This window comes from Lissotriton vulgaris, chromosome 7 (genome assembly GCF_964263255.1).
Source record: "Lissotriton vulgaris chromosome 7, aLisVul1.2, whole genome shotgun sequence".
Taxonomy (NCBI): Eukaryota; Metazoa; Chordata; class Amphibia; order Caudata; family Salamandridae; genus Lissotriton; species Lissotriton vulgaris.
Genome location: NC_141695.1, coordinates 575,229,308 through 575,242,003, shown reverse-complemented (window position 1 = coordinate 575,242,003; position 12,696 = coordinate 575,229,308). Strand labels below are relative to the sequence as shown.

General features: G+C 45.6%; 1 protein-coding gene across 4 annotated transcripts in view; it reads right to left on the bottom strand.

Annotated features, from left to right (window-relative positions):
• SEPTIN9 (septin 9) overlaps nucleotides 1-12,696 on the bottom strand; it is a 554,478-nt gene that overhangs the window by 53,227 nt on the left and 488,555 nt on the right. For all 4 annotated transcript variants that reach the window (XM_086930662.1, XM_086930664.1, XM_086930665.1 and 1 more), the window contains 2 exons: nucleotides 11,580-11,774; nucleotides 6,499-6,627 (listed from right to left, as the gene is read on the bottom strand). In XM_086930662.1, the coding sequence (XP_086786788.1) occupies nucleotides 6,499-6,627; nucleotides 11,580-11,774 (324 nt within the window). The remainder of the gene's footprint in view (nucleotides 1-6,498; nucleotides 6,628-11,579; nucleotides 11,775-12,696) is intronic.

The window sequence follows — 12,696 nt, the reverse complement described above, 5'->3', positions numbered from 1 at the left end:
CTGCTGCTATCTGCCAGCCTGCCACTCACTGCCGCAGGCCCGCCCCCCACCAGTCCTTCCGCGATGACGTCCGTCCCGACCGACCTCAAAATGCATTTGCATTATTAATGACTGTACTGTCGTAGGCACGACAGTGTCGGTAATGGGTATAATGCGCAGTGTCAGACAGTGACAGTGTGACACAGTCAGTGACGGTCGTCCATGGCTAGTGGGGCAACGCCCCAACGCCCTCAATGGACGAACCGCCACTGCCTACGGCTTGGTAACCTAAAGGACCCACTGCGATTGCCAGCTGTATTCACATATATGCTAATATTTCAAGCTAAAAACGAATCATACCAAATCCAAATTTGAGATCTTTGGCTGATTTTTTGGTTGTCCACCTTAAATATTAAACCACCTGCAGAAATCTCAGAAAATATAGATTAGAGAAATCAATAGCATGGTAAGGATCAGTGACGTAAATATTTACCGATGGTGTATTTTTCGTTAATGCTGAATAGACCTGGGATGCTCCTCGTATATTAACTATGAAGCTACAGTTTACGATCAGGGACTCAGATTTTGCACACTGCCTTAAATGAGTTCAAAGCTTTATTTCGATAAACATGTGATATCATAAAAGCACATACACAGGATAAAAAACCACAATTCATAGGTCTTTACAGTTTACAGAATTAGTTACAATAAAAACATCCATAATACAATAAATAGGTTAAGAGGCATATTAAACAGTAGAAGTTGTGAAAATAAAAATTAAGAAAGTTTAGTTAAAAACTGAGTCATCTCAAAGATTTTGCTCTTATTACCCAGGCCCAGCTCAAGAATTTAGCAACCCCACAAACTAGACGTGTGCTGGTGTCGGTCTTTAGAATTCTCAAAGCTACGGAATGATTCCTGGTACCGAGCAGTAAACATGTAGGTTTTAGCCATCTCTGTCTCTGCTTTACGTAGGCTGGGCACACAAAAAACATGGGCAATAGTTTCAGTGACGCCATTACAGGTAGGGCACTCGGATGGAGTTTGGTGTGGGGGCTTCCACTTACAAGTGTAATCATGTAAAGGCAAATTTCCCAACCTGAACTGGATGAACAGCGATCTATCCCTTGGTTTTACAATACGGTCCAGGTAAGGCTCCAAGCGAGGCTTGATTTTATGCTGTTTAAACTCCTCGGTCAGCCTACCCTGGTTTGGGTCCCTTAGATCTTGCTCATCCACCCAGTTCCAGTAGACTCGCTTGAGTTCAAGCTTGGATACGGAAGCTCCACGCTCCCAACTAATTGGCAAACCAGTTTCACTCAAAAGCTTCTTAATGTTACGGATCCAACTAACTTTATAAGAACCATTAAGGTTCATAACCTCCATCAAGCCATCAAGGTACATAGAGAGCTCGGGGGTCCGCCATAGCCTGGCCCAGTATAAAAGAGGTCGTAGCCTAGATAAGTCCTGAATATTGCGGCGGCCCAGATCACTCAATAGTGGTTTGATAGGGGTACCCATCGGAAGGGATGCTAGCTCTCTAAGGAACTTATTTTCAGAAGTGGTAAGTGCAGTAATACATTCGAAACCCCACAGCTCAGCACCATAAAGGGCGCTGCCCACAGCCTTTGCAGCATATATATCTAGGGCAGGGGCAATGGGCTTAGAGATGGACATGCGATGTTCCCGCCCCAAAACACCAGTCACCCTTTTGTGGTTCAAAAGCATTTTATCAATATGGGGCTGCCACTTCAAATTATGAGAAATTCTGATCCCCAGATAATCAAATTCTTTTATGCGCTCCAATGGTTCTCCATCAAGAAAGAGGGTGGACCTGGAGGACTTACTCGGGTTGAAATAGAGAAGCTTAGTTTTGGTGGTGTTGATGACTAGGCCCCTAAGTTCGCAAAACAGACTAAAGCGATTCAACAATTTTTGCAAGCCCACAGGGGATTTTGAAACCAGCAAGGTGTCATCTGCGAAAAGTAAGGTGGGCACTTTATCGCCTGCCAGAACCGGGGCATCTGCGTCTATTTCAAGTAAAAAAGAGACAACACCATTCACAAACAAAGAAAAAAAGTGTTGGGGCTTACACGCACCCCTGTCTAACCCCACGCTTACCAGGAATCCTATCGGTTTTTTGCCCTTGAGAGCCCCATCTAATGCGGGCATAAGTGCCTTCATGAATACGTATCAAGAGGTTTAGGATTGGAAGCGGGATCCCCATCTCCTCCAGTATAGTCCACAATCGATCTCGAGGAACCAGGTCAATGGCGGTCTTCAAGTCAATAAATGCCAAATAAAGACCGCCTTTGCCGATGGTAACCACCTTCCAGTGGAGGAGGAGCAACCTAAATGCTTGATCAGTTGTACCAGTACATGCCCTGAAACCAGCCTGGTAAGGGGAAATGACTTTGTTTTCCTCTGCCCACGAGAGGATCCTTTCAAGGAGAACCCTGCCAACCAACTTCTGTCCCGCGTCGATCAGACTAATTGGACGGTAGTTGGCAGGGTTCTCCCTGGGGCCCTTCTTATAAATGGGAATCACCTCAGCCGCTTTCCAGGAACTAGGGACTGGAGAGCCTGCCATCAATGCATTTATAAAGATGGTAAAATACGTTGCCCAAACGTATTTTACCAAGTTAAATGAGATAATTTACAAAGGATCCATTTCTGAAGTATTTCATGGTTTGTGCAGAGCGAAATACGATTTTCCTTTTAGAGATTGAAACGGAGTCGTGAAACGGAGCCTCTTCCAGGCTCTGCTGAGTCATCCTCCTGGCTGGATTGCATCCATGGCCATATATGGAAAGAGCAGTGCTGGCCCAGTGGGTAAAGTTCATAGGGTAAAAAAAAGGGCCAACTTTGCATGTTTTATTTATTTGTAGGAATATGGAAAGAAAACATAATGATGATAAATTGGACGGGGTCAGCTCATCACAGCAGGGGTTCTGCTTGAAAAGAAAAGGATGCAAATAATTGTGTGAAGACTCAGTATTAACCCTTTCCACAGGAACAGTGGTAAATGCACCGAACTGGTTCCCATCCAGCATGGTGGGGTGAATATTTAGTCAGAAGAACTCAAACGGCTTAGACAAGAAAGGATGGATAATAGTGTAGAGTAGAGAAAGTGCTAAATAGTCAACATTGTTGTAGTAAGCAGCGCAAATGGCAGATTATTTGCACCCATTAAGAAGGATAGTAAAGAGCTACAAGTCAGGCTCCAACATTGTCTTTTTGTACATTTCTCCTCATGTGTGCCAGCTCTACGTTGTGACCTCTGGCCAGATAATCAAGGACCCAAAAGTTGGACTGCATGATTGGTGGGATTTTATCAGAGATGCAGAAGCAGTCATTTAATTCACCCCTGGGGGTGGCTACAGACCCACTGTTAACGACTGAACTGCCCAAAAACAAGATGCTGCCCATAACCACCTTCTACAAAGGGTCATAAGAATGTGTTAATGAATTCTTCTTGATATACATCAAAGTGCAGTACAGAGGCTGCCTACTAACAAAGCAAGCCAATGTCAGACACATATGTTCCCATTTACATAGTTGAGGTTTCTGGATTGAATACACATCCAGGTAGCCCTGGACAGATGTTCAATTTTCTGGCAAGGGGGCTTGTGCAAATTCTCTCTGAGGTAACTGGCCACCCAAAAAACTTCCCGATAAGGAGCTGAACCCTGGCCAAAACTTCTTCCCGCTGCAAAATTGCTTATCCCCAATAGTCAGAATACTGAAGACATATATGGTACTCGCAAAGGTTTACTGAAGATTGAAATGTGTGTGTGTGTGTGTATTTCTCCAGCGGGGACAAAGTTCTACCACTGCCTGTCCCTCCCTGGACTACTACCGGTCTTCTTCAGTGAACGTGTTGTCAAGAAATCTCATAAGCCATTTCTGCATTTAAACAGTCACTCCACTGGACATTCTTCCCGCTGCAAAATTGCTTATCCCCAATAGTCGGAATACTGAAGACCTATATGGTACTCGCAAAGGTTTACTGAAGATTGAAATGTGTGTGTGTGTGTGTATTTCTCCAGCGGGGACAAAGTTCTACCACTGCCTGTCCCTCCCTGGACTACTACCGGTCTTCTTCAGTGAACGTGTTGTCAAGAAATCTCATAAGCCATTTCTGCATTTAAACGGTCACTCCACTGGACATGGTGTCAAGATTTAGATCAGTGACCTGACCAATCCTGACTCCAATGTGAGAAGATCTCTAGTGGGACAAATATCCTAGATCCTCTTGGTAGTATCTTAAGCTATGTGCACAACAGGAAATAATAAGCAACATCGAAAGAAATCAAAGTAACATCCACTTCATGAAAATAATTAAGATTTTGGATAACGATTGCCAAGTGGTAGAATTTACTTACTTCTGACTTACATCACATAACTCTGAAGACCTGTGGCCCAATTCAGAGTTACATGTTGGAAAATGATCACCTCTTGGGACGTCGAGTGATAGGGATTGATTTATTTTTACCTGAGCCAATAGGTCCCAATCATTTATTGGGTGGTAGATGCCATTTCAGTTATGGGATTGTTATCCAAGGTCTGACTCCAAACAGATTTTATAAAGAAAAGGTATCAACTCGTAGTACTCACTAATTTCACTGCTCTATGAATCCAAGTGGAACTAAAAAAAGTTTTATTAAAAGCAATCTTTCATGCTCAAATTACAACCCAATACATTGTTCAAAAAAACACAATTGTTCATCTGAAAGATTTATTGCATTAGAGTTGGTCTATGGTGAGCAAATACTTCTAAATTTGCACAATAAATTCAATATACGCTATTTCGGTCAAGGCAAAAAGGACACATGACCACAAAGCAAGTTTGAAATCAATGTATTCAAACCACATTATCTCATAGTGGCACATAAGTGGCGTTCAATATTAATGATGTAATACATCGAGTGAAAGCAAACCAGGCAATGCAGAGTGCACTTAAAGTAGAGCTAAATCTACCCCGGATTGCAGAGGTGAGAGGATTTTTGAAGGACAGGAGTCCAACAAATTTGTCATGACACAATTAAGTTTGCAGTATGATCCCCAATATCTCATTTTAAGACTGGTGTAAAGTCATTGGCATTGCAAGCATGGCAAGTTACTATAAGGGTTATCATCAGAATAGGGGTGGAGAAAAGTATTTAAGGGGCTCATTAGGATTGCGGAAGGATAGTCACCGCCAGCCCTGGGGTCAGTCCGTCCTCAGACTACGATATTCCCCCTGAAATTAGGATGGCGGGAGGGGGCAATTCTTACCGTGACGGTCAAAAAGACCGTCCGCAACAAGATCGCCACAGGTAATCCTTAGGATTGCCTGGCAGAGTGGTCTTCATCAGTAATATGGCAGCGGTGCCTAGCAGGCACAGTCCCCCAAATTACGATGTTGGCTGTAGACAGCCTTCCCGTGGCGGTGGAACCGCCATGTAAAGTCTGGCAGGGATTGGGTTTAGTGGCCCGTTGCAGGCCCCCCTTGTGTCGGGGGAGGCGAGGGTGCACTTGGGGGTACCCATGGTACCCCCCCCAACATTTCACAGCACAACGTGGCAGGCACCGCATGGTGCCTGCCACGTAATGCTGTGAAATTCCAGACATGCTGTTTCAGTATTGCGGTGGGTGCTGCTGTCAGCAGCACCTGCCGCAATGTATGGTGGTCACATCCTGATCGGGTGTGCGGGACCACCGCATGTATGGCAGACGGTCCCGGTTTACACCAGGATGGCGGACGGACCCGAGTCCGTCAGCCTTCCTAATGACCCCATAAGATTGCTTCGGAGAATAATTGATTTACAGGGCATAGCAATGGTTTCATAGGTCCCGATTACACATGAGCATGAGAAACCGAAAGTTGGAAGAAACACAACCACGGTGGTATGCATCAATTAGCTTCACAATTCTTGAGGAGTCTTTCTGGGCGATGCAATGGACCATCACCACTGCAGTTCAGCATGAACAGCGGCAGTCCACTGAAGCAACCAAAAAAACTATAGTCATTGCTAGGTTCTTCTCTTCAGTGGGGTAATGTTGTTACTATTTGATTTCGTCATAGACCTTTCAGTAGCACCTAAGAGTAAGCCAGGAGAATTGGAACAGAAACTACTTTAGGGTAAACCGAACCACACGAGTGTCCTGGTATCCAGTATCCTAGGCCAGTAAGAAACCTTTCTCACTAGATACCACGGGCAAGAATAAGGTAAAGTAATAGCTTTCTTTGTTGCTCATAGGCTTTGATAGCAGCCAATCAGAAGTGGTTTAGCATACCTGCAGCTGGTGAGCATGTGACAAAAGGTTAGCTAGCTGGCAATGAAGGAAATCCTGAGTAATTAAAGACAAGGAGTCAAAGGAGATTATTCAGAGGTCTTTACTTTCTAAATCTAGTTCTATAACACCCAATGGGACCAGGCTATAAAGTGCCCTCTGTGTTGTACTAACAAACTGGTTATTTTCAAATAAAGCATTGTAAATCCACCTGGAGCCCGATGGGCACGGCACACAACTCACCGTGAGTGACGGTCTTGATTTCGATTGTTTTGGGGATACGCTCCTCTGCCGTTGGTTGCACGGACTTCCGGCTGACTTTGGATTTGAACAGCGTGTTGATGAGTGTAGACTTGCCCAAGCCACTCTGACCTAGAAAAAAGGGACAGGCACGGTTTGCATGTGTGGCTAAACAATAACAGATTATTCCTCAATAAATAGCACATTAGATGAATCCCAATATACTTGTAGGGTCAAGGGCTTTCATGCACGATTTCCTTAGGCTTAGTAGACTCTTCTTAGTTTCCTCTTGTGTACCCTCCCATGAGGACTGCACTGTTACATGAGTTGTTACTCTCGATGTTGTCATTACAGACTCGAGCGCTATTTTGTTAATTCCCTGTCCCCTGCCTACTATTGCAGGAAGGGCACGATATCCCAACGCTTTATTTTTTTTATTTATTAGTTTATTCAGCGTGGCATACCTCTGCCCGAATAATGGCGGCTGCGCTTTTCTTTTGTTCGTTGCAGATCGCCACTCGGCTGCATGCCTTGGCTTCTTTACTTTTCTTACAATTGCAGCACACCCCGCTTTAGCTTTAAACATCTTAAGCTAAAGCACAAGTGCTGCGCTTGCTTCAAAAGTAAAGAAATAGGACAGCATTTTTTTTAATCTATTCCTTTACTTTTGAAGCAACTGCAGCACCCGCACTTTACCTTAAGATGTTTAAAGCTAAAGAGCGGGTGCCATAATTGATATGCAATGCAATAGCTCTTGCATTACTGAAAGTTTGAGTTATAAGCGTTTCATTATTATTAGGATCGCCAATAGCTCAAAATTTCAGTAATGTGAGACCTATTGTATTGGAAATGCTTATTTTGGCTGGCTTATGTACTAAGCACTATAAGTGTTAAAAAAAATATTTTAACATGCTGCCGCCCAACATTAAGTTGGCATGCATAGTTTGCACCCACACAAAAAGTGAACCAACCCAAAAATATATAAAATTATGAAAGAAAAAGCAGAAATGGAAAAACTGCTTCGCCAACTAACCCTGGCACTAAGTGGACTACATATATCTGCAAACTGGAGATAAACACTATGTGATCCACATGGTGATTTCTCACAGATGGCGGCAAAACTAGCTCAAGCACTAGCTCACTGTGCAGGAAAGCAGGGTGTCCACATGTAAATGAGCAGAAAGTGCTTCGTCTTTTGCTCCCAAACCAATGGCCTTGCACTTTAAATCACCCAACGCAGGTCAGTGCACGGGGAATTGTTCATCAAATCACCTGCACAGTACATACAAAAATATATACTCAATATTAGGAATAGCTAACCTTCACGCGATGGAGGTCTTCAGGCCATGAGCCCATCCGAGGTGGTTGTAACAACTGAACCTTGAGACAGAAACAACATTGCTGCTCAGCAGTGCTATTTCAAGGGGTGAGCAAAATAGGTGACCACCACCACACTAAGGATCCAAGGGAGACAATCCCAAAAGAACGTATCACTCCCTATCTATGCATTAAACTCACTAGAGAAACTCTCTACTTAGGTTGGGGGTTCCCTTATTTCTAATACACAACCCCAACCTAAGTGGAGCATATCTCTAGTAAGTTTAACACAGGTGACTGCATAGGTTTTCTAAGGGGTGCAAAATGTGACGCAGTCCAATATACCCAAAAACAGATGGATGGAAACTGACCCAACCCTAGAAAATGCGAGACCTCGACCTTCTCTAGGTTTGTGGTGGGGCTTGGGCTACTTTTAAGGGGTCCTTTACATTGTTTGGATGGCATTTGCCTTAATTTTATAGGCATATTGTAAACCTACAGACCAAAACTAGTAGAAGCACTGTAGTTAACGTCCAAGCTGCCATTCCTGCTTTGTTTGAATGCCACTGAAGCTGGACATCATTTGCTGATGGAGACTGGCACCACTATCCTTGGAAAAATAGTGGCAGGGCCAGTGCCATGGCTTGCTTGGGAATCAAATGGTCATTTTCAGCTCATGCAATGCTTTCTCAGACTCCAGAACAGCTAAGAATGCCAAGCAACAGCACGGTTTGGACAAGGAACACTCCGCAAATAATATCCTGGATCTTCATTTCTCGATTAATTACATCTGCTTTTTCCAGCCATGTCAGTGCACGAATCCCTAGATATCCCCCTGTGATGGGACGTCAGAGGAACAGTTGTCGTAGTTGATGTGGAAACCCTTCGTAACAGAGCTTACAGCCGTACAAAGAAATGTAAGATGGGAGATTGCACCAGCAAAAATTTTGTATGTAGTCATGTCACAAAGAGCATATCTCGAAGGCCTGACCAACAAGAGTGGAGGATCGCACTTTTCCTGCTGTAAAAAAAAAAAGCACTAAGCAGCAAGACTATAGCTATGCTGCAAATAGTCTTGCTACACACTTACTAAAAGGAGGCACAACCTGTGCCACTTAAAGGAGACCTCTGGCTTGGCTATCAATCAATACTTGTAAAGTGCGGCTTATCACTCGCGAGGGTATCCAGGCGCTGGATTTAGTCGTAAAGCCAGGTCTTGAGTCTCTTCTTGAAGTCAGTCAGTGAGGGTGATGTTTTGAGGTGGAGGGGAGGGCGTTCCAGGACTTTGAGGTGGGAGAAGGAGGAGCCTCCGCTGTGGCTACGGCTACAACTGTCCATTCAAAAAGTAAAAGTCTGCTGGGATTTCCAGGTAGAGGCACGCATATTGTGTGTAATGGGCGCATTGCTGTTAGAAACTGCTGGAGCAGGCTTCCTCAATATGGCACGGTAGGTTTGCAAGACTCACGCCGATTTTGGAGTAAATAAGCGTATAATTGCCACATCTGGAGCACAGCGGACTACACATCTAAGATGATGGATATACCAACTGAGGAAGGATGCCCTGGAGGCACTGCTGCCAAACGTCAATTAATTTGGTCCTTAATCTTGTGTGGACAATGGCAAGCCAAACTCTCCTGGAATTTTAGTAGCTCGGGCCTGCTGGGAAAAGGTTTAAATTTTCTGCAGGCTGATCGACTTCTGGCAACATTCACTACACTCTCACGTTATAGCATTTGTTTTATCCAGACTTCCAGGAATGCAATACAGAGACCAGGCAGGACAGTGATGAAATCTTGGTTATGGAAAGCTGTTCTCTGAAAAGCCATCTTCCAACCCAATGCAAGGAGGTTATAGAGTTCAGTACTTAAGAACATGTGGTAAATTCCTATCTTGGATGGACCCAGGAGTTCCTGAACATATCTAAAACTGCTGCTCTCCTCCACAGCTTGCCGCACTAAGATTCAGTCACACACGAGAGGCAGTGCAGGTGTAGACTTCCAACCCTTCTTGCGCTGATCTGTCTGTCAAAAGTCCTCTTTCAGCGGTGTTGACCCAGTGTCGAAACAGAGTGTGACTGCTGTAAAATGCCAGGATGCAACTGGCATTAGGATTAAAAAATGAATCATTTTCAACACAGAAATCCAGAATTCAATAATCCTCTGTCAAATGGATCACAGGGACAAGGCTCCCATCCCCGCCAGGTTCTCTCGAGACATCTTTACCTGCACCACTGGCATAAAACCAGACTGCAGCAACACCAGCCTTCCCGCATGGACATGTCGATTCTATTCAGTTTCTTACTGATGATCCATTTTTCAACAAGGCCTCTCTTGGGACCATGAATTTTGATACAGACTAATTTGAGGGGAGGGAGGGGAAGAGAGGCATTAGATCCATGATGCAAAATAGATTGAGAGGCTAGAAAATGTAAACAGGACTTCCATCCAGAGACTACGGCTAGCCCACAGATATGCCACCATCGCCTTTTGGCTGGGATGCTGCACTTTGCCTCAGTACTTACAGAATGAAACATGTTCCAGGTGGTAGGGTGCAGCATACTTCTGAATAAACATTTTGCCTTTTGCGCCACATAAAGAGACATGTGTGGGCATGTGCGATCCGGTATTGGTAAAAGGCTTACTTATTTCACAGGTCAAATAACAGGCATCAACTACAACATGCAGAATTCTTTCACCAACACTGCAACAACCTTTTTAATCAGACTCCCAGACACAAACAAAGAACAAAAGAATCTCATTGGCAGGAACCTGAGGGGGATATCCATTAGTTTTGTGAATTTGCACCAAGAGGCAATCACTCAGCGGAGGCTGTGGGAAAGGATCGTTTTCTCCTGAGATTAATACTTCCTAAAAGCCACTGTCAACGTGGCCTGGTATTTGCCCATTAGGACTATGTGTACTCAGTGAACACATTAGAGCCATGTGTACACTGTGCACAAAGTCAGCGATTCTAAGCAAGCCGTCGTACCAGCCGGAAGCAAGCTTCAGATCTCCCAGCAGAGTCCAGGGCGAATCCCCAAACTAAGGCGGACGGACCAGGCCAGGAGCGGCTTCGGAGACTGGGTGTGCCTGCTGGCCACCCTCACTGGGGGGCCACAGTCCAATCAATCAGGGAATTGTAAGCACGCTACTCACCTGTGAGGGTCTCAAGGTCCTTGATAGGGGTGAGGGGGGGGTACACAGAGCACCCGAATATCTGGTGGAAGCAGCTTGAAAGACCAGCAGCAGTGTTGGGGTAATTTCGTAAAGGTTTCAAGATTGTGAATCTAGATAGGTCAACATGGTACAAGCATGGAGGGCCCGTCGCAGTCTGGATTCAGAAGAAACCAGCACCAAGAGGATGAGCGGGAGCTAGGAACACAGAGGATTGCGGGCAAGTAATGTGTGTCACACTGGTGCATGTTTGAGGTAGCACTTACTGTTCGAGCACTGGAAGCATACTCCAAAGCATAACTTGAATCTAGAGTTCAAGAACAATATGCACAGTCCTTGCATAACAAGACCGAACCACATACACTTGCATTCAGGTGCACACACACACACATTTAGTTGCACACACACGAACATTCAGGCACAGGGGCACGCATTCACACACACACACACATTCAGGTGCGCACACATATGCACATTCAGGTGCGCACACATATGCACATTCAGGTGCGCACATTTACACAGCGCGCTTGGTCACCAACCGTCGTATGTGATCTGCTGCCACACGTGCCAGCACGTGACAACTCTGGGACTCACCGACCATCATGATGTTGAGCTCGAAGCCCTGCTTCATGGCCTTCCTCCTCATCTGCTCCAGGATGGCGTCGATGCCCACATAGCCGAAATCTGAGACCGGCTTTTCCATGTGGACTGGCGGGGCCTGCTGCCGGAGGGCCAGCTCTCTGGCGGCGTCCGTCATTCTGCCTGTGTAGTTGTGGATGGAGTCGGTGCCTGCGAAGGAGAGAAGGACAACGTCAGGAACGCGGGGCCAAAGACGCCATCACACAGACTCGGTGAGAAGAGCAAGCACCGCAGGCGCCGAGCGATAAGCCACGGCACCCGGCACAAACTGCAGATTACGTCTACAAACAGTGCACGTGGGATCCGCAGGGGGCAAGGATCCGGCCAGCTGAGAGGTGATTGGACGACGGACTGTCAGACAACCCAGCAGTGCCCATCCAAGCACCTCTGCTCGTCAGTGACAGCTGCGAGCCGATCTATGGAAACACGCTCCCACTTCAAGGCAGTGCAACCCTCCTCGTCCTCAACTACATACAACATGATTGATCGTTCTTTCATAAACTTTGCACTTTATAATTTAAATGTTAAAATGATAAATTGCGTAAAAGCTTTTAATATTCTTTTGTTTCGTACTGTATTAATTGGATTTCAATTGTGTCTTGTTCCCTATATTGTTTTATTTTTGAACTCTCAATAAAAAAAATTGTTTAAAAAAAGCTACATACAACAGCAGATTTGCTGTGCAGTGCCTTCCCCAGTGCAGCACAGGTAGTGCCGACGGCTTGCAGGCATAGTGCAGGCTCCACCCACTCAGACCAGGCCCTGCACATGCCCTTCACGCTTTCCACAACACAGGACAAATGCGAAAACATTCACCACTTGGACAAGATACAACACCACCGAGCCAGCAATCACCCCTAAGCTGCTAGATTCCTCCATCGTGCGAGTGAGTGGTGCAGTCCAAGCGGGGCCTGCCTGACACGACACTCAACATGCTGCCGGCTCAAAGAAAATCTGGAAGGAGCCGCGGGGTGAGAGTGCCTCAACACGGGATCTCAGAGACCCCCCAGCGCCGCTCCCCGCTCTGCACATTCGGGAGAGGTTCGTTCAGGTGGTTCCCCCGCCAGGCACT